At 54.0% G+C, this 21427-nt stretch overlaps 7 protein-coding genes across 7 annotated transcripts; 2 read left to right on the top strand and 5 right to left on the bottom strand.

The window, feature by feature from the left end:
* Positions 1 to 125: 125 nt before the first annotated feature.
* Positions 126 to 1410, bottom strand: N7482_010650 (putative mitochondrial 2-oxodicarboxylate carrier protein; the record flags this gene model as incomplete). The annotated part of the gene is made up of 5 exons (XM_056692774.1): positions 126 to 837; positions 905 to 991; positions 1073 to 1102; positions 1221 to 1234; positions 1336 to 1410. The coding sequence occupies 5 exons, from the start codon at positions 1408 to 1410 to the stop codon at positions 126 to 128; spliced, it is 918 nt and encodes a 305-aa protein (XP_056538731.1).
* A 1231-nt stretch (positions 1411 to 2641) lies between these two features.
* N7482_010649 (Zn(II)2Cys6 transcription factor domain-containing protein) lies at positions 2642 to 3940 on the bottom strand (the record flags this gene model as incomplete). Its single annotated transcript, XM_056692773.1, has 1 exon — positions 2642 to 3940. One exon carries the CDS (start codon positions 3938 to 3940, stop codon positions 2642 to 2644), a length of 1299 nt encoding a protein of 432 aa, XP_056538730.1.
* A 2986-nt stretch (positions 3941 to 6926) lies between these two features.
* N7482_010648 (polyketide synthase) lies at positions 6927 to 7511 on the bottom strand (the record flags this gene model as incomplete). Its single annotated transcript, XM_056692772.1, has 1 exon — positions 6927 to 7511. One exon carries the CDS (start codon positions 7509 to 7511, stop codon positions 6927 to 6929), a length of 585 nt encoding a protein of 194 aa, XP_056538729.1.
* Positions 7512 to 7542: 31 nt separating this feature from the next.
* N7482_010647 (type I polyketide synthase) lies at positions 7543 to 14043 on the bottom strand (the record flags this gene model as incomplete). Its single annotated transcript, XM_056692771.1, has 4 exons — positions 7543 to 8994; positions 9072 to 9626; positions 9710 to 13700; positions 13757 to 14043. 4 exons carry the CDS (start codon positions 14041 to 14043, stop codon positions 7543 to 7545), a joined length of 6285 nt encoding a protein of 2094 aa, XP_056538728.1.
* Positions 14044 to 14812: 769 nt separating this feature from the next.
* Positions 14813 to 15907, top strand: N7482_010646 (alpha/beta hydrolase; the record flags this gene model as incomplete). The annotated part of the gene is made up of 1 exon (XM_056692770.1): positions 14813 to 15907. The coding sequence occupies one exon, from the start codon at positions 14813 to 14815 to the stop codon at positions 15905 to 15907; it is 1095 nt and encodes a 364-aa protein (XP_056538727.1).
* Positions 15908 to 16997: 1090 nt separating this feature from the next.
* Positions 16998 to 18835, top strand: N7482_010645 (MDR family MFS transporter; the record flags this gene model as incomplete). Its single annotated transcript, XM_056692769.1, has 5 exons — positions 16998 to 17274; positions 17343 to 17620; positions 17696 to 18133; positions 18189 to 18534; positions 18582 to 18835. The coding sequence occupies 5 exons, from the start codon at positions 16998 to 17000 to the stop codon at positions 18833 to 18835; spliced, it is 1593 nt and encodes a 530-aa protein (XP_056538726.1).
* A 569-nt stretch (positions 18836 to 19404) lies between these two features.
* N7482_010644 (uncharacterized protein) lies at positions 19405 to 20457 on the bottom strand (the record flags this gene model as incomplete). The annotated part of the gene is made up of 1 exon (XM_056692768.1): positions 19405 to 20457. One exon carries the CDS (start codon positions 20455 to 20457, stop codon positions 19405 to 19407), a length of 1053 nt encoding a protein of 350 aa, XP_056538725.1.
* Between the last annotated feature and the right edge of the window lie 970 nt (positions 20458 to 21427).

Genomic DNA, 21427 nt, shown 5'->3' with positions numbered 1-21427 from the left:
GGGGGTTGGCTGGGAGATCCTTTGAAAACTTGTGATTTCGCTCCAAAATCTCGGTCACGAGTTCATAGGGAGACAATGGTATCATTTTGGGTGGGGTGAGGGCAAACTCGACATAATCGGATAAATTATTCGTTGCGCATCTGGCGGAAGAAGTCCATCATGCCAGTGAACACAACGAGCAGGATACCACCACCGGGGCCCAGACGGAGCACCTTGGGGATGAAGCCCTTGTACAGGGCTCCGAAACCCTCCTCCTTCATGACAGTGCCCACGGCGGGCCAAGCCCAGTTGTACTTAGGGGTTTGGCCGGCAACCTTAGTGGTGTTCTGGATGCGGGACTTGACGACGTCCATCGGGGTGTTGAGAAGTGTACCAGCAATACCACCAACAGAACCGGCGATCAGGTCATTGCGGGTCTGCTGGCTCTTGTTGCCGGGCTCGGGCTTCGGCAACTGGGCGCGAACCTGGAAGATACAGCCGAAGTAGCCTGCATTCCACAGGATGTGACGCCAGAGAGTCGACTCCAGACCGTTGTACATGGCCAGAGGGCCCTCCTGCTGAACAATCTTCTTCACCACATCCAACATGCCGTTGTACTTGCCGGCGGAAGCCTTATCTTGCAGACGGATCTTCACCAGCTCGAACGGAACCACCACGAAAGCCTCGGTCGCACCAGCAGTCGCACCGGTCAGGATCGCCAAGCTCTGGGTCTGCTTCTCCACGCCGAACAAACCACGGTAGAAAGAGCCCCAGCTGTCGTTGGCGGCAAATTTGGTTGCACGCTTGGGGGCCTCCATCAGGATAGGCGCGGAAATACCACGGTACAGACGAGAGAAACTGTAGAGATTCAAAGGCGCGTGAGCCCCGGGGATGATTGCATGAGGACAAACGAGCTGAAACTCACCCTTCATGCTTGATGATCTTGCGGAAGCAGTCAAACATGCCATTGTAGTGCTCAGCACCAGCGACGGCGGTTCCAGTCTGGAGTTGACTATGAAGAGGCGATGCTGCATTAGCCTACAGTAATCGGGTCCGGATGAACCATCCGATTAGAGGAGGGGTTCACACATACACTCGAGTCTTGACAACGTCCAACGGGTACCTGTCAGAGGCGCATTGTTAATTTCTATCAATCCCCATACTGTGCTGGGCGTTCGCTTGTTTCGCAAGTCGATCATGCGCCACGGGGGAAGGGAGTGGTAGGAAAAGCAAAATCGTACATCAACAGGATCTGCTCGTGTGGGGAGATGTGCGATTAGTCAGTGGACGACTTCACTGGGTTCGCCACACGCGACAAAGCCGACGGTAAACGCCTCTAGGGACATTATTGCATACCTCAGACACACCAGCCACCGCACCGGCGGCGAACTGGTAGATGAAGGGGAGCGGCTGTTGCGGCTTGTCGGACATGATGGGCGACCGGCGGACCTGGGCGGGCGGAGTTAGCGTCGGTGGAGGGGATCGAGACCGTATGGCAGACCCACCAGAAAGACGAGACAGCAACGAAAGAAAGAAGGAAGGAAGGTAAAAAAAAAGAGAGAGATGAGATAAGAGAGGAGGAAAAGAGGTCGTAGCCGGTGTCGGCAAGATTCGGTGATTTCCCCGGAAGCAACTGCCTCGCTGGGGCCTTCACCGCAGGAACGAACTGCCGCCGATTACTAATGCCGGCACAAGGACCGGGCTGAGTCAGCCCCATGGGGTTTTGATTTTCCCCAGGTGCATCCCGCAACCTGATGCGCCTGGTTGGATAATAATAGAATAGGTAGCGATTGGCGAGTAGTAGCCAAAAGTTGGATCCTACGGGTGATGAAATAGAAAGGCATCGAAGCATGGCTCGTATTGTGCTTACAAGCAGACACCACCTTTTTCTTGTTTTCCCAGGTACCTACTAACTACCTACCAAAGGGATTAATTATCCCATGGTCCTCTCCCGAAATATATAGCAAACTTTAACATTAACCTTGGGTGTGCTAGCTACACCTATCCAGGGTTAAATTGATACGGACACTCACGTACGAAGTTCAGACGAAGCACTCTATAGAGTTATTTTGCAATAGGGTAGGCAGAAGTCTTGGAAATAAAGTAAGGTTGCCATCTAGTAATTTGTTTATCTCTAAAATCTAAACATCAGGCCGTATCCCGTATAGGGTATTCATCAGCCAAAAATTCCACAAGATTCTCCAACGCCATCTTTGCACCGCTGGTGCACAGCTCTAGTGAGGCTCACAGAGGAATGTGCTGATATGACATTTCGCTGGTGGTAAAGTATTCCTATATCCATGAATTCATAAAATTCCGCCAGTATCCAGGCCTCATAGAGCCAGGATGATGGATTGCGGCGGGAAAGGGGAATGTCACCGGGGTTTCCGGGAGGATATGTCTGTGACAATGGCCAGAGTCTGGCACGGCCTGATTTGGACGCAGGTCTTGCTCTCAAAGCCTGATGTGCATTGTGTTCGATGTGGAGGACTCTATTGCATGTCTGCTGCCAAGAGGCAGCCTCCGAGATTCACGGTTCCCGGCGTTATCTCTAGGTCCTAGTGTCTTCAATGCCGGCTTTTGAGATACTGTCTCAGTTTGATCGAATGCTGTTTGTCGGCCTGTTCTCGCCATAAGTAGTCCCGATCCAGCCGGGAGCTGCTCATACATTGCGAAGAATCGATTTGATTTCATCTCGGACCTGTTCAAACTGTCGTCGGAGTTCAGTCTCCAGCGGCAGAAAAGCGAGATCGAACAAGCTGTCATCCGCCTCGGTCGGGAAGTGATCCTCGTCTACTTCATAGTCGATATTGTGTGGTGAGTCCGGGGCGGACTGAGGGCCGCGAGTCACCATCCCAGGGTCAGTTGGGTTCTGCATCTCCGCGAAGTCCAGGTGTTGAAAAGGGTCCGGTGAGCGGCGTGGGCTTGTACGCGCGGAAGAAAATGAAGGTTGTTGCCGGCATCGTTGGAAAAGAAGATCGATGAACTGAAGGACGCGATGAAGCTCGCCAAAAACCAGGCTTGCATGGGCTACGCGGTCCTCGCCATCTGCGGGACCTGACGCGGCCACAGCGGCATGCCGAGCTAAAACATCCATCGCAGTAAAGACGAGTAGATAGCGGAGTTGATGGTTGCTCTGGAGGCAGGAACATTCCAATACGGAGGTCGCCACTTGTAGAATGTAACGATTCAAGGCTATGGCGTCGTTGACTCCGGTGGACCCTGGTGAATCTGCCCAGGGGATAAATGGATTGCTGGCATTCTGGGCCCCGGCGAGCTCGGTCAGCATTTTCCGTGAGCAGCTACTCTGCCCTATCAGCGTTCCGTGGCAGAGGTTACTAATAGATGATGAGGATGAGGATGGCGCTAGGCAGTCGAGCTGGGCCTGCATCGGCAGGTCACCTATTGAAGGCCATAATTGGTAGGCGTCAAAGTCCAGAGACGAGGGCAGCGTGTCTGCGATATCGCCAGTTGTGCCTCCCATCGGTGCTTTCATCTCACTCGCAGGGCTATTGAAAGGGGAATGTAGCGACCCGAGGAGGAATGGGGAGAGATCTATGCCCGGCGATAACCCGGTCCCAGACAGTCCATGGACGGGTGGCAAAGGAAGCCCGCAGATCTGGTCCACGAGGGGACTGGGCAGCGAGGCCGAGCCTTCGGTGGTAGTCCCATCGTCCGGCTTCGTGCTTGCGGCAGTTATCGAGGTTGGAGAGGAGGAACGGGCGGGGCGGGGCGGGCTGGGCGGGCTGGGCCTGGGGGTCCCGACCCGATCGGCGGACAAGATTCGCGCTGAGGCTGGGCGCCGACCCGCTCGGTGGGAGAGTTCATAGTTGCAGCGGAGACCACGGCTTTGACAGCGGACACACGTCGGTTTTTCCTTACTGCATTTGACTTTCACATAGGCACACTGGCTGCAACTCTCTTTCAACTTTCGACGTGGTGGGCTACCGGGACCTCGCATGGTTACCGGGGGAGAATATCGTCAAGGCGTTGAAGACTTGACGGGTAGGCTAGTTATAGGTGGAGGCGGAGGCGAGTTGTTGCAACAAGACTGGAGAACCACAGGGATAAACCACAGGGCATCGACCGTCATCTTTATATCTATATCCAGCCGGGTATGCAGTGCATGACTGGGGGCCAAGGGCGATCTGCCGCAACGTGGTCCACGATCCACCGACTACCGAGTGCTGCACGTTGGGGGGCGGTCATGAAAGTCTCATCTGAGGTAGTATTGATCTCATCGTAAGATTATCAGCCCCCTGAACGTGTAGCGCAGGTGGGAGAGATCTGATTGGCCCCCCATTGCCCAAATTCCTCGTGTCCAAGGCAGAACCACGCAGGGGAGCTGTTTCATCTGCAGAACCAGCTGCGGGCCGTATTGCATACCAAGGGCCATGCGCTTGCTGGCCATGTGGCTTCTTTTGGGGGCCAGCAGTTGGGGGCCTAGACTGCGAGATTCGACAGGATTTGCTGTTTTGGGAGAACGACGAGGAGCCCGGGATGGCATGTAAGCACGGTGCCATGTGTTTGTTCGACGCGGCATCGTGCAGTTACTACTTGGCAATCTCAAGTGGCCTGCATAGGAAGGGCATTCCTCGCCCGTAACGGTCTCTTCGTGTCCGTGTCTGCAGTATCTGAGCCTTGCAAGCCTTGTGGGCCTGCTATACATAGTGCGATAAGGCTCACGCGGAGCATTCTTTCTGTTTTACATTGCCTTCTTTCGATCGAGCGCAGTCGCTCACCCCACTACATTGCTGCCCCACTTCTCTGCAGGACACGAAGGAAATGGTGCCGCGCCACCTCGCCTCAGGATCGACGTAACCCTCTCGCATCTGGAGCTGACAAAGGAAAGGGTAGGGGGTTCGTTACAAGAAGCGTCGATCGGCAACGCTGAAATTGGAAGGTTGTTTGGCTCTCCAGACACATCTGAAAGAGGAAAATGTGATGCAGTACCGTTACTTCTACTGAGATAGAACTATGCGGAGTACTAGACTAAGCCGTGGGCGTTGGCCCGGAAAGATGTCCGACCGGGATCAACTCGAGGAGGCAAACATGGGGGGCCCTGGGGGAGAGAGGGGGGCGCCGGGGGGGAATTGAGAGACGCGCCATTCCGAACCCACGTCAGCGTATGGAAGGAATATGGCAACGTGATGGGACATGGTTGACGGACAAGAACGGTATCCAGTGCGACGAAAAAAATAATTGTTAGGCATAGTTGGCAGTGGGGTGTTTGGCGGGAGGCCGGATAATAGCCGTCACTCGTATTTGCTCGAGGAAAGTAGAAACTAACTTCGCCACGATTAGACTTCTCGATATCCTAATTGGGCATTCTAGAACTCAAACCGGTTTTCGGGTCGTGTAGACGTACCAGAAACGTGTGATTCGAATGCGAAGGGTGCCATCCAATAGGCCACTGTAAAGTTTTGTATACTCGATGGATACAAAAATGGAACTAGCCGGCCAGTGCCATGTTGCCGATAGTCCGAGATGGCGCTCAAGGCAGCGCTTATCCAATTGCTTTCCGCAGTAAGCTGCATGTAGGCTGCATGACGAGCCCCAAACTGGCAACTCGTTTGATGGGTGGCTGACACGCTAGGAAACCCTAGTCTGTCCGATGGTATGGCCCCATGAACTATCCTTGAATAGCTTATAGCTGGGGCGCCAGAAATCAGGGACCAAGAAGCTATGCGGTACCCAAGCCCCCACTCCCAAACACGTTTCGTGTGGTTGTTTCATCTGCCTTGCTTAAGGGTCCACGGGGCCAAGGACCATGAAGCGCGACGCTCAGCCCGGGGGCCTAGGGGCGTCTGCTAACTTAAATTATATCTGGTTCTGACACGAGAATGCACATGTGGAAATGGTAAAGATAAATTTTCGCGGGTACATTTAGGAGCTGGATACCTAAAAGACCCATGAGAAATACTGTACTGGCAACCGGTTTTGACTTGTCGGCTAAACTAACTAAATCTCCGGGATTAGAAAGCGGGAACCCAATTTTCCTTGCTCACCATTGAACTTGAAGAAAAATGTTTAGTCTTTCCTTGGGCTAATGCAGGTAGTTGATCCTCCTGCCCGGTCAGTGACCGAGTAAAGCGATGGTGGGGCTCATGGTAAGCTTATGCTCCGGCCGATCAGTTCCGACAACATTTCAAAACCGGTTAGAGCTGCGAAACCCATGCTCGCTAGAGAACTAGACAGAAAGGGGATAGTATCGTACCTTTGTGGTTCTGATGCTTCACATAGTTACTTTCTCTATTTCTGGCGGGGGTAAATCAAATGTCTTTGGCCTAAGAGTTGCGCGTGGACAGGGCTATGCTATCAGTAATACTAGACAACGCAAAACGAGTATTTTCAAATTAATACAATGTGGGCATGTTGTGAGGCAAAGTCGTCAATGCTGAAAGGTATGTGAGTGCCTCCTAGCATTCCAATTATGTTTTTGCATATTCCCATTGAACATCGCTTGTAAACCCTAATGGCTATAGGTAGCCTACAAATTTTGATTGTTATTGGCCTGTCTGGTGGTAATGATAAGCAGTAAGCTTTCAGCTTGCCAGGCCTTGCGAATCCTTTGCTGCTGTTACACTTCGCAATCATCACAAAGAGAGTCCATGCAACGAAGATATTGAATCCGAGGAAGGAAAACAAAAGAAAGGGAGATGAGCTCTGTCTTACTTCTACGCCCCGGAACCTTCCATGTGATGTGGTCGTTACAGCTGCAATGTCTTTGGACTATAAGATTTCGATTCGAGTATTCTCCATAGGGACTAATTGATACCATTGCTATATGAGTGAAAGATATTGAAAAGAAAAGTGTAGAAAACAGCAGAAGCATGAGATCCGCGCCCTTCCCTACTCTTTCGGCGACTGCATCTAACTCCTAGCAAGGACTTGATCAATGAGATCGCGGACCCGCGGTGCGTGTTTCTTTTGCTGTTTCATCTCAGTCAGCGATAGTCCGTCAAAACACCGTTCCCTTTCTTGGAAAAAGAAAGCGCGGGACAACTCACCATCATCGTAAAATGATCCGCACCCACCACCTTCGCCAGCGTAAACTCAGCACCAGGCAGCAGTTTTTCCCACCCATCTGGACCAAATTCCTGCCTCCGTTTCAACATAAAATGATCCCGGCCCATCTTAAGGCCCAAATCTGGCGCATCATCTGCATCCATGACCGTCTCACAGGCCCAGATAATGCCCACGTTGGGCACCCTGGCAGCCTGCAACGGAACAGCTTGATATGGAAGCATGGTCTCCATGGTCCTTAGGAAATGGGGAATCAGTGACGCCGGTGGCACGTCACCCCCAAATAGTCCCCGCCGACCGCAGTATTCATAGAAACCAGATGGGAGAGTGCCCAGTTTCCGGGGCACGGGCGAGTCAATAATAATTAGACTGTAGACTTCTGCACCGGTTTGGATGAGATGGCTAGCAACTGCAAAGGCAAAGGCACCGCCAGCAGACCACCCGCCTAGATGGTAGGGACCGGAAGGCTGACGACGGATGATTTCATGGCAAAAGCTGGAAACCATGGCAGTGGGAGTGCAGTTCATTTCCTCCGGGTTACGGACGTAGGGGCAGTTCAGGCCGACAATGGCGACGTCCGAGGAAAGGCGAGGAATTTGCACGTAGGAGGTTGCGGGAGCCCGAGCCGTCTGGAAGGAGGAAAAGTGTTTTGCGTGCGAGTTTGGGAATGCCCTGGAGGATGACAGAGGTCGCAGGGCGGCACTCAGAAGAGAGATTTGCAAGCCGGAGGGAGGGATCGGTGTCGAAGTCACCGTCACCATCGCTGCCACTATCATCAGGGGTTGTGATGGGGGATGCATCTGATGAGGAAGAGACGCTTGAACTGGCATCTTCTTGTCCTGCCTCACCATCGTCCGTGTTGACCAAGAAGATCTTGAGGTCTCCGACAGTAGGGCAGTTAAGGAAGATGGAGAAGTCCGCATCTAGGTCCACATGAAGCTCCTCTCGCAGCCGACTCTGAATGACCATCGAGCAGAGTGAATCAACACCAATGTCGGCAAAATTGCTGTCATCAGTCAAGTCCTCGAGGCTTAGTCCGCTCTCATCTGAGACAATTGCGAGCGCATCCTGGACCAACGAAGTCGCCATTGCGGCTTTCTTGGGCTTCGATTCGGATCTGGGCTTCGATGAGCATGCACGGTCAGTAAGGCCGGCGGAATAGTGAACTGTCTCGTACCTGGTACTTTGCTCTTCCGCGACTGCGATAGGGATCTTGAGGTCTGGCCCCGAAGAGAAGGACGGAGTGGAAGAGGATGCGTGCTGATACCCGTCAAAGCCCAATGGAGCTGCTTTCGTAAGATCCTGCACTGAGTAAGGGGCGATGGTGGAGGAAGACGATGGGAGACGAGTACTATCGAAGGATCTTGAAGCTGACACTGAAACAGGCTTCTCAACAAGTTCAATCTCGACAAGCTCTTCCGAGGGCTCCTCCTCAACAGGCTCCTCGACCATTACGGCGGAGGATTCAGAACTGGACCCGGACCCAGAAGCCCCATCCAGCTCGACGAGGAAAGACTTCAATTGCTTCACTGTAGGGCAGCTGACGAAGATCGAGAAATCAGCATCCAGGTCCAAGGCAAGGTCCTCGCGCAGGCGACTGCCAATCACCATCGAGCACAGCGAGTCAATGCCCATGTCGGCGAAATTGCTGTCATCGGTCAATTCAGCCTCAGCAATTCCACTTTCCTCGGACACAATGGCCATGACTTGGGCGATGATAGGCGGAGTGGGCCGGCTAGATTTTGGCGGCGCGACAGGCTGCGCAGAGGGTACTGGGGGAGCTGGTCGCTCGGGTTGCATGGGGATGACGGGCTTCACAGCACGCTTGATTGAGGGCGGTGGCTGGATGGCCACGCGAGGTGAAGGTGCTGGTAGCTGTACCTTCGCGGTTGCTTTCGTCGATGATGGAGTCAATCCCCTGGGCGCAGCATCGTTGGTCTTGGTGGGACTACTCCTCTGGTGAAGCGACTGCGTGACGACCTTCTGATACTTGCGGGGCATGCGTTGGACCTGCGTCAAAATTAGTCCACCGATCTACGAATCAATGTAAAAGCGAGGGAACTTACAGTCACCCCCTTGAAGAAAGCCACCAGTCTGCCCTGATCCAGAACAACCGTATCACCGCGATAGAACTCATGCCCATCAGCGTGCATCTGCACATAAAGCTCGTACTTGGTATCTGCCTTGAGCTCTTCGTACAGCTGGAAGCTTAACCAGCCATGGCTGATGAAAACTTCCACGTCAAGATCCATACAACCCCGAGCGTTAATTGCGAAGCCTCCCACTTGCGTAAAGGCATCGATACAGCCGGGATGAGCAGCAAAAGTTCCCCCAGGAGCAATATTGGAGAAGTTGACGATACAGGTAGCTTCTAGAGTATCCTCATCCACGACTAGATCATCGAGCAGTTTATAGTCAGGACCAAAGTCAGCAACTCGTGACATCAGTCGGTATCCGCTTTTCTTGTTGTAGCGCGTCAGTTCCCCTTGGGCCACATCATCCCGCAGTCGTTGGATGCGAGACTTGTAGGCAGGAAGACCCGCTTGCATAGTCTTGAGGAGAGAGCTGTCGGAGAATCTCAAGATACCATATCCGTGTCGCGAGGTAGTCTTCCCATTTGCCTGAGAGAGAATGCGTTGTCAGTGACCATGATCAACTTGGAGTAAGCGAGGTCTGGGATGGGGCTCAGTTGAAAGTAACCTACATCAACGCTGTAGAACTCAATTTTTCCATCGCGTAGACTGTCAGGCATGTTTTCGGTAAACGGCGCCGTCAAAGAGACTCGAATAGGCTGGGGTCCGCGGGCATGCGGCACCAAAACCTTATCAGCGACCACTTCGGCCACATCGAGGACGACAGAACGCCCCGAGGCAAAGCGCTGGTGGGCATACTTCCCAAGCACAAGCGCCATGTCGGCAAACCAAGAGGGGACAGTGAACGGAATTCCGTTGACAATGTGCCCGGGTGCGAGATGCTTGATATCGTCCCGACTCAGGTCTCCTTCAAACACCAAGCGCAGGGTACCCGCATCCACAGATTCTTCCACCATGCGATGCACCGTAGAAGTTTGAGGCTGGGGAATAGACTTCCTGGGCGCCTTTGGGGGTACAGGAGGCGCGGCCTGAACAGATGCCTTGGGTGACACCTTTGATTGAGTGGCGTTAGGTCGACCATACGGTTTGTAGATGCACCAGTCATTCTCATAGTCGATCCAATAGCTCTTCAAGTCCCACCCGTAGGCAGGCAGCTCGAGGACAGTGTGCGCAGCATCAAAAGGTGCATGATATGCACACCAGTCCAGGTCAGCGCCGCTCTCATAGAGAGCCTGGAGCGCAGCAGTGAGGTTTGGCCAGACCGTGGCACCACGCTGGAGGATTGGGAGAGTCCGCATCTCCTTCCCAAGGGTGGCTCGAACCATACCGCACACGACAGGGTGTGGGCCAATCTCCAAAGTAAAGGTTTTAGCATCAATGACTTGGGCAGACTGGGCAGCCAAGAGAGCACCTGCCATGTCCACGGCTTCGCGACAGTGCCGAGCAAGGTACTCAGGAGAAAACACGCCGTCAGCCTGGACGACGGATCCGGTCAATGGACACAGTACGGGAACCGTTGGGGCACGGAATCTGGCTCCTGCGGCAGAGGTAGTGAACGGAGCCAAGATGGGATCCACCTGGGCCGAGTGGAAGGCAAATGGAACCTTTAATAAAGTGGCGTTGATGCGGTTCTGAGCCAGGATAGCCTGGGCGGCCTGAACTTGAGCATTCGATCCGCTGACCACTAGGTCTTCAGGACCATTGACACAAGCAACCTCACATTGCTGATGAGCCAGTAGGTGGGAAATGGTGTGCCGGGACCCCTTGATGGCTAGCATGGCATGGGTACCTTGCTGGCAGAACTCCTGCAAGAACTGCGCCCGTTGACCGACCAGGAAGAGGGTATCAGCAACAGTCAGCACACCGGCTGCCTGGAGCGCGGCATACAGACCCAGGCTGTGACCGGTAACCGCATGGGGTCGGATACCAAAGGAGATCAGAAGCTTGGTCAGTGCCATCTGGATGGCCGTGGTGGCCAGCTGCACGGTGACGGGCGGGTACTGGTCGATGCTCCCGTCCTTCTGCTGGAGGATTTGGAGAAAGGAGGGGAAACCAAGCCCTTGAGCCATGAAGTCAAAGTGCTCAATATCCGATCGGAAGGTTGGGTATGCCTCCAGCAGCTGGCGGCCCATGCCTAGGTACTGAGCCCCCTGCCCGGTGAAGGCGAAAAGCACCTTGGGCTTAGACTTGGGTCGCGTACTGCCATCTCCGCGATCCAGAGCAGCCTGCAACTTGTTCGCGATTTCATTCACGTCGGATCCGCTCGCACTGACACGGAAGACATGTTGCTGGCGACGGGCAGTGGTTGTCCAGGAAAGCTGGGCCAACGAGAAGTCCGGGTTCTGCTGTTCTTCCTTGCGGATGTAGGCCACCAGCTGCTGCAGGTTCTTCCTGAGGGCCGCTGCCACATGCCCGGAGACAGTCACGATGTGGCTGTTTCGAGGATCCTCCTCGGTCTCGGCGGCAGGCAGGACTGGTGCATCCTCCAGAAGTAGAGCGGTGTTGCCTCCGGCTGCACTGAAGTTGTTGATGAGAGCCCGTCGCGGGCGGCCCGACCCGCGCGTCCAAGGAGTGGGTCCCAGCGGGATGTGGACGTGGCGCGCAGGCAGATCGGGATAATTGCGATTGATGCGACTGCCCGTCTTGATTCCACAATGCGGCGGGATGGTGTCATGCTTCATCATCAGGAGCACCTTGCAGAGACTGGAGATGCCTGATACACCTTCACCATGGCCAATATTGGCCTTAACAGTGCCCACATGCAGCGGGTTCTCCGCCGTCCGAGTCGATTCGTCGGGGGCAAATACCCGCAGGACCGACGCCATCTCCACGGCATCGCCCACCTGAGTGCCGGTTCCGTGCATCTCGACATAATCGACCTCTGAGGAGTGGAGATTCACGGTGGACAGAACGGCATTCATGTTGTCCACTTGGGCGTGGACGTGCGGGCGGGTCATCGAATCCGCCATGGCCGAATGATTGGTCTTCACATCCAGGATGACGCCCAGGATGGGATCTTTCTCCGCGATGGCATCCTCCAGTCGCTTAATCACCACAGTTGCAACGGCCTCGCCTCGGCAGTAGCCATCGGCAGCGTCGTCGAACGGCTTACAGTTGCCGGTGCGCGACAGGAAAAAGCCTTTGTCCAGGCCAGTGTGGCCGTCGGGATTGATGCACATGTTCGTACCTCCCGCGATGGCAGTATCGCAATCGCCTCGCCAAAGCGAGTTACATGCCAAATGAATGGCTGCGAGACTGGATGAGCAGGCAGTGTCATTCGTGTAGCTGGGCCCGCAGAACTCGAAGCAGAAGTTGATGCGGCCTGGAATGAAGGCGCGGTTACCACCGGTGATGAAGTAAGTATCGATGAACTGCCCGCTATTGCACTCTAGATAATCATTGCTGGTCACTCCATGGAAGACGCCGACCCGATCCTGTTGACTTGCGGGCGTGGTGTTGGAGACGAAGCCCGCGCCCTGGAGTGCCTCGTACGTCGTCATCAGGGCCATGCGCTGGGCAGGATCCATCTGAGGGGCCTCCTTGGGCGAAATGCTAAAGAACCGCGGGTCGAACTGGTCTGCAAAGTCCAGCCAGCATCCCCACTTGGTGCCGCCCAGATTGTGGCCCTTGCCATCGTGGGTGACGTGGGTTCGCCAATCCCATCGCTTTGCCGGGACCTCTTTGCAGACATCCAGCCCCTGGTAGAGCAGGTCCCAAAATGCCTCCGGCGAGGGCGACTCAGGGAAGCGACCGGACATGCCCACGATCGCCAACTTGGATCTCGCCCGGGGAGTCGAATAGAGCCGAGCTTCCTGCAGTCCATCTAGAGGCTGGACGTGGACATTGGCCATCTCCTTGAGGCGTGCCGACAGATTGTGCTCGAGGTTGGTGGCGATCGGTGTAATGGTGATTGCCTCTGCTCCACTGCCACCGACGAGAGAGCGGAAATTGCTCACGACCTTGTCCCATCGAATGGGCTCCAAGAGACAATCGCCCAAGGCGCGCTCGAGAAGGGCGACAAATCCGCCAGCCCACACGGGCACGCCGCTGGCACCGGAGATGACTGGGAGCTTGGCATTAAAGCCCGACCACTGCGCAGCGACTGTAGTCTCGAGGATGGTTGCCACGTCTTTTTGGGAGAACAGGTGTCGGCCGTGCGCCGGGAGGAAAATCGGGATTGGCTTTGACTGGTACTGCGCAAAGCCAGGGGCAGATTGGAGCTCCTGCAACACAGAGGGACTTCCACTGATCGTGAGGGCTTTGCCAGCGTGGGCGCTGATAAAGGGTTTGGACAGATGTGGCACACCCTTGGTGCGAATGAATTCTCCCAGGCCCGCGCGGGCTACCTGCTCGTCCAGTCCAAAGAAGAGCATCGACCACTGACTGGGCTGTCCGGCTTCTGGGCACTCGATGCGGTCTCTCACATCCACGGCGAGAAGTCCGAGGCGTAGGGCGACCTGCACCGTATGCACTGCCGCTGGCAGCAGTTCGGACAGCGAACTGGAGGAGGCGATCGCGGCGGCGGCAAGCCCGCCGGTGCAGAGGCCTACCAGGTAGGCTGATCCGGGAGAAGGATATACAGCGCCAGGCTCCTCATAGTGGCTATGCGAGATATTATGAGACCGTGCATTGTATCAACATGGCACGCTTGGACTTACCAGATGAAGGAGCCCAACTGAGTCAACGCATGCAAGGATACTTGGAAGGCCGGGCTCAAGGTGCCTTCACAGTACTTTTGCAGCAGGTGTGCGAGACTTGCGCTCCGGGACGCTTGTCGTTCGGCCGCTGAGAGCCACAGATTGCTCTGTGCGCGAATCACATAGTGCGACTGCTCGAGGAAGGCTGCCAGGATGGGCTTGGTCTGGCAGCTCAGCAGGCGACGAAGATCCGGCGCGAAGTCATAGGTTTGGTCGCCGAAGAGAAAGATGTGTGTTTCGGGCTTCATGTTGGGCAAGGCTGAATCGATTTATCAAACTGCTTGTAAATTGAGCTGAAGGGATTGATTAGGATGCCGTGGTCCAGTTGGGCTGTGAGGGAGAAGTATCACGGGGACGATCATACCTTCAACGTCCTCACCGAGCTGTTGGACATAGAAAATGGTAAGGTCAATGAGGGAATGGGTGAGGAATGAATGACCAGTTTCTATCTGTCTATAATAACAAGGGGGCACAGTGCTAGCAAAATCTACGAGGGAGTGGTGAGTATACATACGAATCTGTAAACACGCGATCCAACCGAAGCATCGCCCGTTAAGCCATCCAAAGTGGCCCCAGCTCCTCCATCGGCTGCCGTGGCACTCATCGGAAAGCGATCGACGATGAATGGGAGTCACTCTTGCGGGTCCCTTGCACTAAGCCTTTGTCGCATTTCGTCTGCCGGTCAGCTATGTCCGACTGGGGCTGCGTGTAATTCAGCTGACTCGCTCTGCGAAAACGCGCCACCCGAGCGCTAGCCGTTGGCCCCAACCTCTCGAAACTGGACTCTTTGTGGTGTACCCAACCCATCTTTTTCTGGATGTTCCCACTTGTCACTGAATTATGTTGGCTCGCCAGACAACTGCCGGCCGTGGGCGACTCCAAGCAACAGTACCTAGATCCGTTCTTCATCTGCGCACTCACGCCAATGGCCGCTTCTGTGTTCCTCAGCAGACGATACCAACCAGGTCGATACGCCCCATATCGCGCCCTTTCTCAGTAACAGCAGTTAGGCAGCTCATGGTCAGCAACGTCATGATCCCGAATATTTTTGTCCCGCCGCTCATGTTTGTCGGGTTGCTTGTGACGCTCTGGGCTTGGAAATGCTTCTGGATTATCATGATGCAGGACCGGCTGCTCTACATGTCCTGGATGCCTCCCTTCGCGCGATCCGAGAAAATGGAGGATTATCAGGCCGAGTGTCGACCTGTGCAGTGGCAGGAGACGACCATTCGGAGTCTGGACCGGACTAAGTTGGCCCTCTGCATCGGGACTCTTCCTGGCAAGGAGGATGCAGCGTCTCATCCTTCTTCCTTGCGGTCTGCTTCTCTTCCGCCAAACCATCGCAGGCAGAAGATAGTGATCTGCTACTTCCAAGGCAATGGAGGATCCATGCCACCACGCCTGCCCATCCTGTCCACTGTGCTGCGAGCGCTGGCTTCCCCCTCACAGTCCTCCGCGCCTGCTGCATCCGATGACTACACCCTGGTTGCCCTATCCTACCGCGGATATTGGAAGTCCTCCGGTCGCGCGTCTCAGAGGGGCATTGAGCGGGACGCCCAAGCTCTCCTGGACTGGGTCACTGAAACCTACTCTTCCCCCGATACCGACCTCCGAGTCGTCCTATGGGGTCACAGCCTGGGCTCGGCAGTGGTCAGCCATACGACGGCCACGTATCTCAACCGTCTAACGAGCAGCTCGAGTGAGAATCGCGACCCTACGCACTCGATCGCCGGGATCGTGTTGGAAACTCCGTCAACCAGCACCAAAGATGTCTTGAAACACCTATACCCGCAAAGGTGGCTACCGTATCGCTACCTGTGGCCGTTTCTGTGGAACAACTGGAGTAGCGCCGCCGCAGTGGAACGAATTGCCCGCTGGCGAGACGAGAACCCGGGTCAGCACAGAGTCGCTCCACCGATCTTGATGCTCGTAGCCGAAGCCGACGAGATGATCCCGTCCCAGGCGGCGGATGAGCTGGAAGGGTCATGTCAACGGCTGGGCCTAAATGCCGAGCGGAAGAGCGTCGCGGGGGCGCTGCATACCGAGGCGGTCTTGAAGCGTGAGGGGCGAGATACATTGTTGCGATTTATCCGGAGGGTGACCGAGAGGTGATGATGGTGAGGTTGTAGTCTTTGCTCTCTTCATCCTTCTAGTTTCGGCCCTCTCCCTAGGTGATGGCCATCCTGGCGAGGCTGACTCCTCGGACATGTTCATTTCTCAAATAAGGCAAATAGAGAATCAACGTCTGTGTGCTTCCTGATTTTCCCTCCTTATGGCAAAAATCACATAGATACACCTTCCACGTTTTCTGCGGCAGTAACTCTTGGTCGGCCATGTCGAAACACGAGGAATTCTCCAGCGAAACAGGGATATGCAGGGGCGCCCGAGGCGTGACAAGCAAGTGGAACAATACGAGCCTCTCAGCCACTATCCTGCATGCCATGAAGTCGGCGGAGTCCATAGGTCTGTTGCGCGGCGTCCCCGAGATGGTCGCGATCTGTGGAATCCCTCAAATTATCCCACTGGGAAGATGGAAGCTGTCAGTAGACTGCCAATCATCCTTTGTCGATACGAGACTGCTGCTGTAGGGCTGCGAATCCGATCAGCGATCAATTTGTTCTCCGCTCCAAACAGGCCCTGTTGGAACTGGACTTACTTTGCTGATTCAGCCGGGATATGTGGTCTCCATGTATTCCGCTTGCGAATCCCGCTCTCCCTTCGAGCTGTTTGCACTTGTCTTTACCACACTTGAGGCTAGTGGAGGGCAGCTGCGGAGACTTCTCAGCGGATCAGGCCGCGATTGCACCGAAACCCGACCGGACTTCCGCACTCGTGCCAGCCCTCTGGCCATTTTAACTGCCCCCTCGCCGCTTTAACGGACCTTAAACCCAAGTATACTCGATTTCCAGCCAATGGGCACATTCGACTAAGCTCGATCGCGCTAGGGAATCCACCGGGCGGAGGAACTGCACGCCGATGTGCCGCCAGCTGCAGATGCGTCCACCCTTCGCTTTCCGAACGGGAGCGCTGATTGGTCGGATCTAGATCGCAGCGCCCTTCACGATGTTGTATATAACAACTGTGGCCTACAATCCCAGTGGGCTTTGGTGGCGTTTGGGGGTTAGATAAGCTGTTCAATCGATTAGACTTTGGGTGATCTTTCTTCTCACCTCGTCGCCTTGACTTTTGACCATACTCCTCAATGACCATCCACGAGAAGAACGAGCCGACCTTGGCACAGGTCCCCTCCTCCAACGATTCTCCCATTCTATCGGACGAAGAGGAAGATGCATCCAAGGCCAATGTGCTCCCAATGGGGCTGAAACTAGGCGGAATCATTGGTAGTCTCATGCTGGCCGTCTTCTGCATGGCGTTGGATAACACGATCATCTCGGTCGCCATTCCCAAAATCACCACGGACTTTCACAACCTCAATGATGTAGGCTGGTATGCTTCTGCCTATCTGCTTCCAGGATGCGGTATGTATCTGTTGAGATCGGCTCCTTGCCACGAGCACACGTTGCTAACGCGAGGGTCTCATGGATAGCCTTCCAGTTGCTTGCAGGCAAGCTATACACCCACTTTAACATTCGCATGATCTTGCTGGGTGCGATGTTCATCTTCGAAGTTGGGTCCTTGGTATGCGGTGTTGCACCGACATCTACGGCACTGATTGTCGGCCGTGCTGTGGCAGGACTGGGCAGCGCGGGGATTTTCACCGGAGCGCTGGTATGCATCGCGCATGTCACCGAGATGGAGAAGCGGCCGCTTTATTTCAGTCTGATTGGTGGTGTGTATGGCCTTGCCTCCGTCATTGGGCCTCTGGTGAGTGTTTATCGGACATGAAAATTCCACTCGGATAGAGATTGTCCCTGCTAATTCAATGACTTTCCATAACAGCTCGGCGGCGCCTTCACGGACAAGGCCACTTGGCGCTGGTGCTTCTATATCAATTTGCCACTGGGTGGCGTCGCAGCCGTCGGACTGCTACTCTTCCTCAAACTCAAGCCCAATCGAGGCGCACAGAAGCCCTGGAGTGCGCTGTTATGGAGCTTGGATCCCATTGGCACCGTCCTCTTCGTCCCGTCTATTGTTTGTCTGCTGCTCGCCCTGCAATGGGGTGGAACGACCTACGAATGGTCCAATGGGCGCATAATTGCACTGTTTGTAATCTTCGGCTTGACCCTCATCGTCTTCTGTTTCTTCCAATGGTACCTGAGGGGAAATGCGACGGTGCCATTGTCCATTGCTAGCCAGCGCACCATTGCTTCCGCGGCGCTGTTTGAATTCTGCGTGGGCGCTTCGTTCTTCATTTTCGTGTACTTTGTGCCGATCTGGGTATGTTGATCGCCTCTCTCGCAAGCAAGAAACACTGCTAACATCTCCCTCACAGTTCGAGGCCATTAAAAACACCTCGGCCGTGACCGCAGGCGTCGACCTGCTCCCCCTCATTCTCTCTGAAATTGCCGGCATTGTCATCTCCGGCGCCCTCGTCACCCACCTCGGTTACTTCTCACCCTTCTTCATCGCCTCTTCTGTTATTATGTCAGCGGGAGCTGGTCTCTGCCTTCTATTCGATGTGAACACGCCGACCTCGAAGTGGGTGGGCTACCAATTCCTCTATGGCTTTGGCGTGGGTCTGGGCTTCCAGCAGGGCACGGTTGCTGCGCAAGCGGTATTGCCCTTCGCTGATGTCGCTGTAGGCACTGCGGTGGTCGTGTTCCTGCAGATCCTCGGGGGTCGATCTTTGTTTCGGTGGCACAGAACCAGTTTACTACTCGCCTAGTGAAGAACATAGTGGCGCTCCAGATTCCTGGATTGAGCGCAGAGGCCATTGTCTCCGCAGGTGCTACCGGACTGCGGAATTTAGTGCCTGAAGACCAGCTAGAGAACGTCTTGGTTGCATATAATGATGCGATTGTCAAGGCGTTGATGGTAGGCGTGATTGTTGGCGCGATTAGTTTAATCGGGGCGCTGGGAGTAGAGTGGAAGAGCGTGAAGAAGCAGGGGAGTAGCGAGCGGAATGGGGTTGCTGCTTGAGCGAAATTTAGGCTAAATCAAATTGGAACATGTATGGGAATGGACAGATCAAGTGGATGGATACCCATTCGGCACGATGGACATGGGCCAGTGCATTGTGGCATTCTTTTTCTTATAGACTGATATTTCTCTCCTATGTTGCCTCACAGTTCACAATCCCATTATAGTTTACGGAAATGATCATGAATTATCACGGAAAGTCATATCATGAGTACAACATACTGTTAATTGTTTCTATTTTCACGTTTATCGTTATTTCTATTTCACTCTCATTCTCTCTCTCTATATATTTTGCGCTGGTTTGCCTGCTTTGAGTCTGTTTACGAATATTATGAGCAGTTACTACGAATAAAACTTACTTTGATACCTACCTATGTAATCTCGTTTAGTTACGACTATAACGAAACCTGCCTTTTGGGCGGGACCCAAACAGTAGGCAGTCCCCCTATGGAGAATCTAGTCCTCTTGCTTCCTTCACAGGACCGAACGAGAGGTTATTGGAGGATTTCATTGGAAGAATCTGCGGGCGCGAATACTGTAAATTTGACAAGCTAGTAGATATGATATGTCTAAGCTTTCGCTTTCCCCTTCTCACTCTCTCGGGCGAGTATTTCCCGGTCTCTCCTCTTCTTCTTCTCGTGCGAAATGGCCAGGACCATATTTATCAAAAATATTGTAACGAACAAGACTCCCACAAAACATACAACTGCTGCGACGGTGACAATCGAGAAGACCGCAAAGCCGTAAGAAGCCCGCTGAAAGGCGCGGTTCGTGTTCAGTGGAGGTATAGTGGCGCCGACCTGCATCGCCGTGAGTACAAGAGAGAAATATACCAATATGATCAGCATCCAGGCGAAATTCCTCTGGAAGAAAACAGCATAGCGGTTGTAGCCGTACAAATAGCCGCGAATGAAGTGCGTGAAGAAAAATCGGATCCTGTATATGGTGTTGATCCTTCCTAATCGCAGTTCGCCAAAGTGGTAGCGTTTGTTGACCTGGTCGAGCGTATTTGCGTCGATATGTGAGAGAAATTCTGATACAAATCTCTTCCACCAGATCCATGTTATCTCACATGGGAGGAGATCCAGCTTATGAGCTAATTTGAGGTCGAGAGGAGAGCAGATCAACCAAACATAAGAGAGCAGAATTCCACAAGCAGATTCATGAATCTCCTCGGATTCGCAGAGATATTTGTCCCAGAACGTGAAATCTAGCATATAATCCGGAAGCGGCTTGACGAAGACCTTGTTTGAGAACTTGAGGAGGTGGAGGTCCGCTTGCTCTGTCAGGATGATATCAAAACCCATCATCTTTTGTCGATGTATCGGCCTGGCATTTAGGGGTCTCCCGGCCATCCACAGATGCCTATGTATTCTGTTGAGCCGGGTGTGGTCCAGATCCCGCTTTATATACGTCTCTATATCCTCTGTGACCAAAAAGACCCGGTGATCTTTGTCCCGGGAAATAGTCGGCAAGTTCACGAGCAAGACAGAGGACGAAGCATCTATAGGTGTCCTTTTGCTTTGTAGCTGCGGTTGGAAATCACCAGCGGGTGGTAGCTTGTGGTCATTTGCAGCATAGCCTTGTCGGATATTGCCAGTGGGATCCGCTAGCCTGGTCATGGTGCTATCTTGAGGGACACCACCAGCAGGATTTGTTGGCGGTGATAGGGGCCCATTAGCAGTAGAATCTTGACAGGCATGGCCGCAGGGATTGGCTGGTGTTGGCACTCGCAAGGAAAAGGGAGGCCTCAATAGTTTGTTCTGCACGGCATCAGCACCCGATGATCGTATATTTAACAACAATGGATAACATCGTAAGAACTACGGACGGCAGGCTCCGAGAAGCTTACCTTATTTGCCACCATCTCATCAGTCTCTGGAAAGGAGACAGGGTTGTTGGACAAAGATTCAAGTAAAGGAGGTAGGCTATGAATGATAAGGGTCTTGAAGAAGTGATGGTCCTCGGGTTTTGTTGTTATTTGTGGCAGAGAGGGGAAGGTGAGCGAACAGTGCCAGGGACTGGCAACTTCCGACAAATAATATCTTTTCACGGGTTCGTTCGGACCAGGATGAATTCGGACCCCCGCCCCTCTAATCACTCGACAAGGCAAAACAGGGGGCTGGGTCGGCAGACGGAAAGGATGGCCCGAGACTCGCGAGACACGGCTATTTGAGAGGCCATATCAGCGCTCCAAGGGCGTGTAGGTTATTTCGGTAAAGAAGAGAGGGGCTTCATGGTGTTCAGGTGAAGGAGCTGGACCTGGTTGTTGAGCAGGGGACGGCAGATCTCAGCCACCCAAGAGTGGGGTTCGGTGAGTACCGCCGCTATCGGTTATTTGGCAGGATCTGTCGAGAAACCAAACCCTAAATCTTTACCTTGCTCGAATTACAGAAAATCTCTAGTCGACATGAAATGGGAGCACTCAAGTTCCTTATCTGGCTCGTGAACCAGCTCGTCCTGATTTAACACGCTCATGTGCTGCGCCCAGAACGCGCACCAGCTAAGGTTCCAAGTGTTGTCTAACGGAACATTGGCAAGATCAGTGGGTACATAGAAGCCGAACTGCCCAGTTGGTGATTTCCCCATGCT

This window comes from Penicillium canariense (genome assembly GCF_028826845.1).
Source record: "Penicillium canariense strain IBT 26290 chromosome Unknown utg000008l_segment0_segment0, whole genome shotgun sequence".
Classification (NCBI taxonomy): domain Eukaryota; kingdom Fungi; phylum Ascomycota; class Eurotiomycetes; order Eurotiales; family Aspergillaceae; genus Penicillium; species Penicillium canariense.
This window is presented reverse-complemented; position numbering and strand designations above follow the sequence as displayed.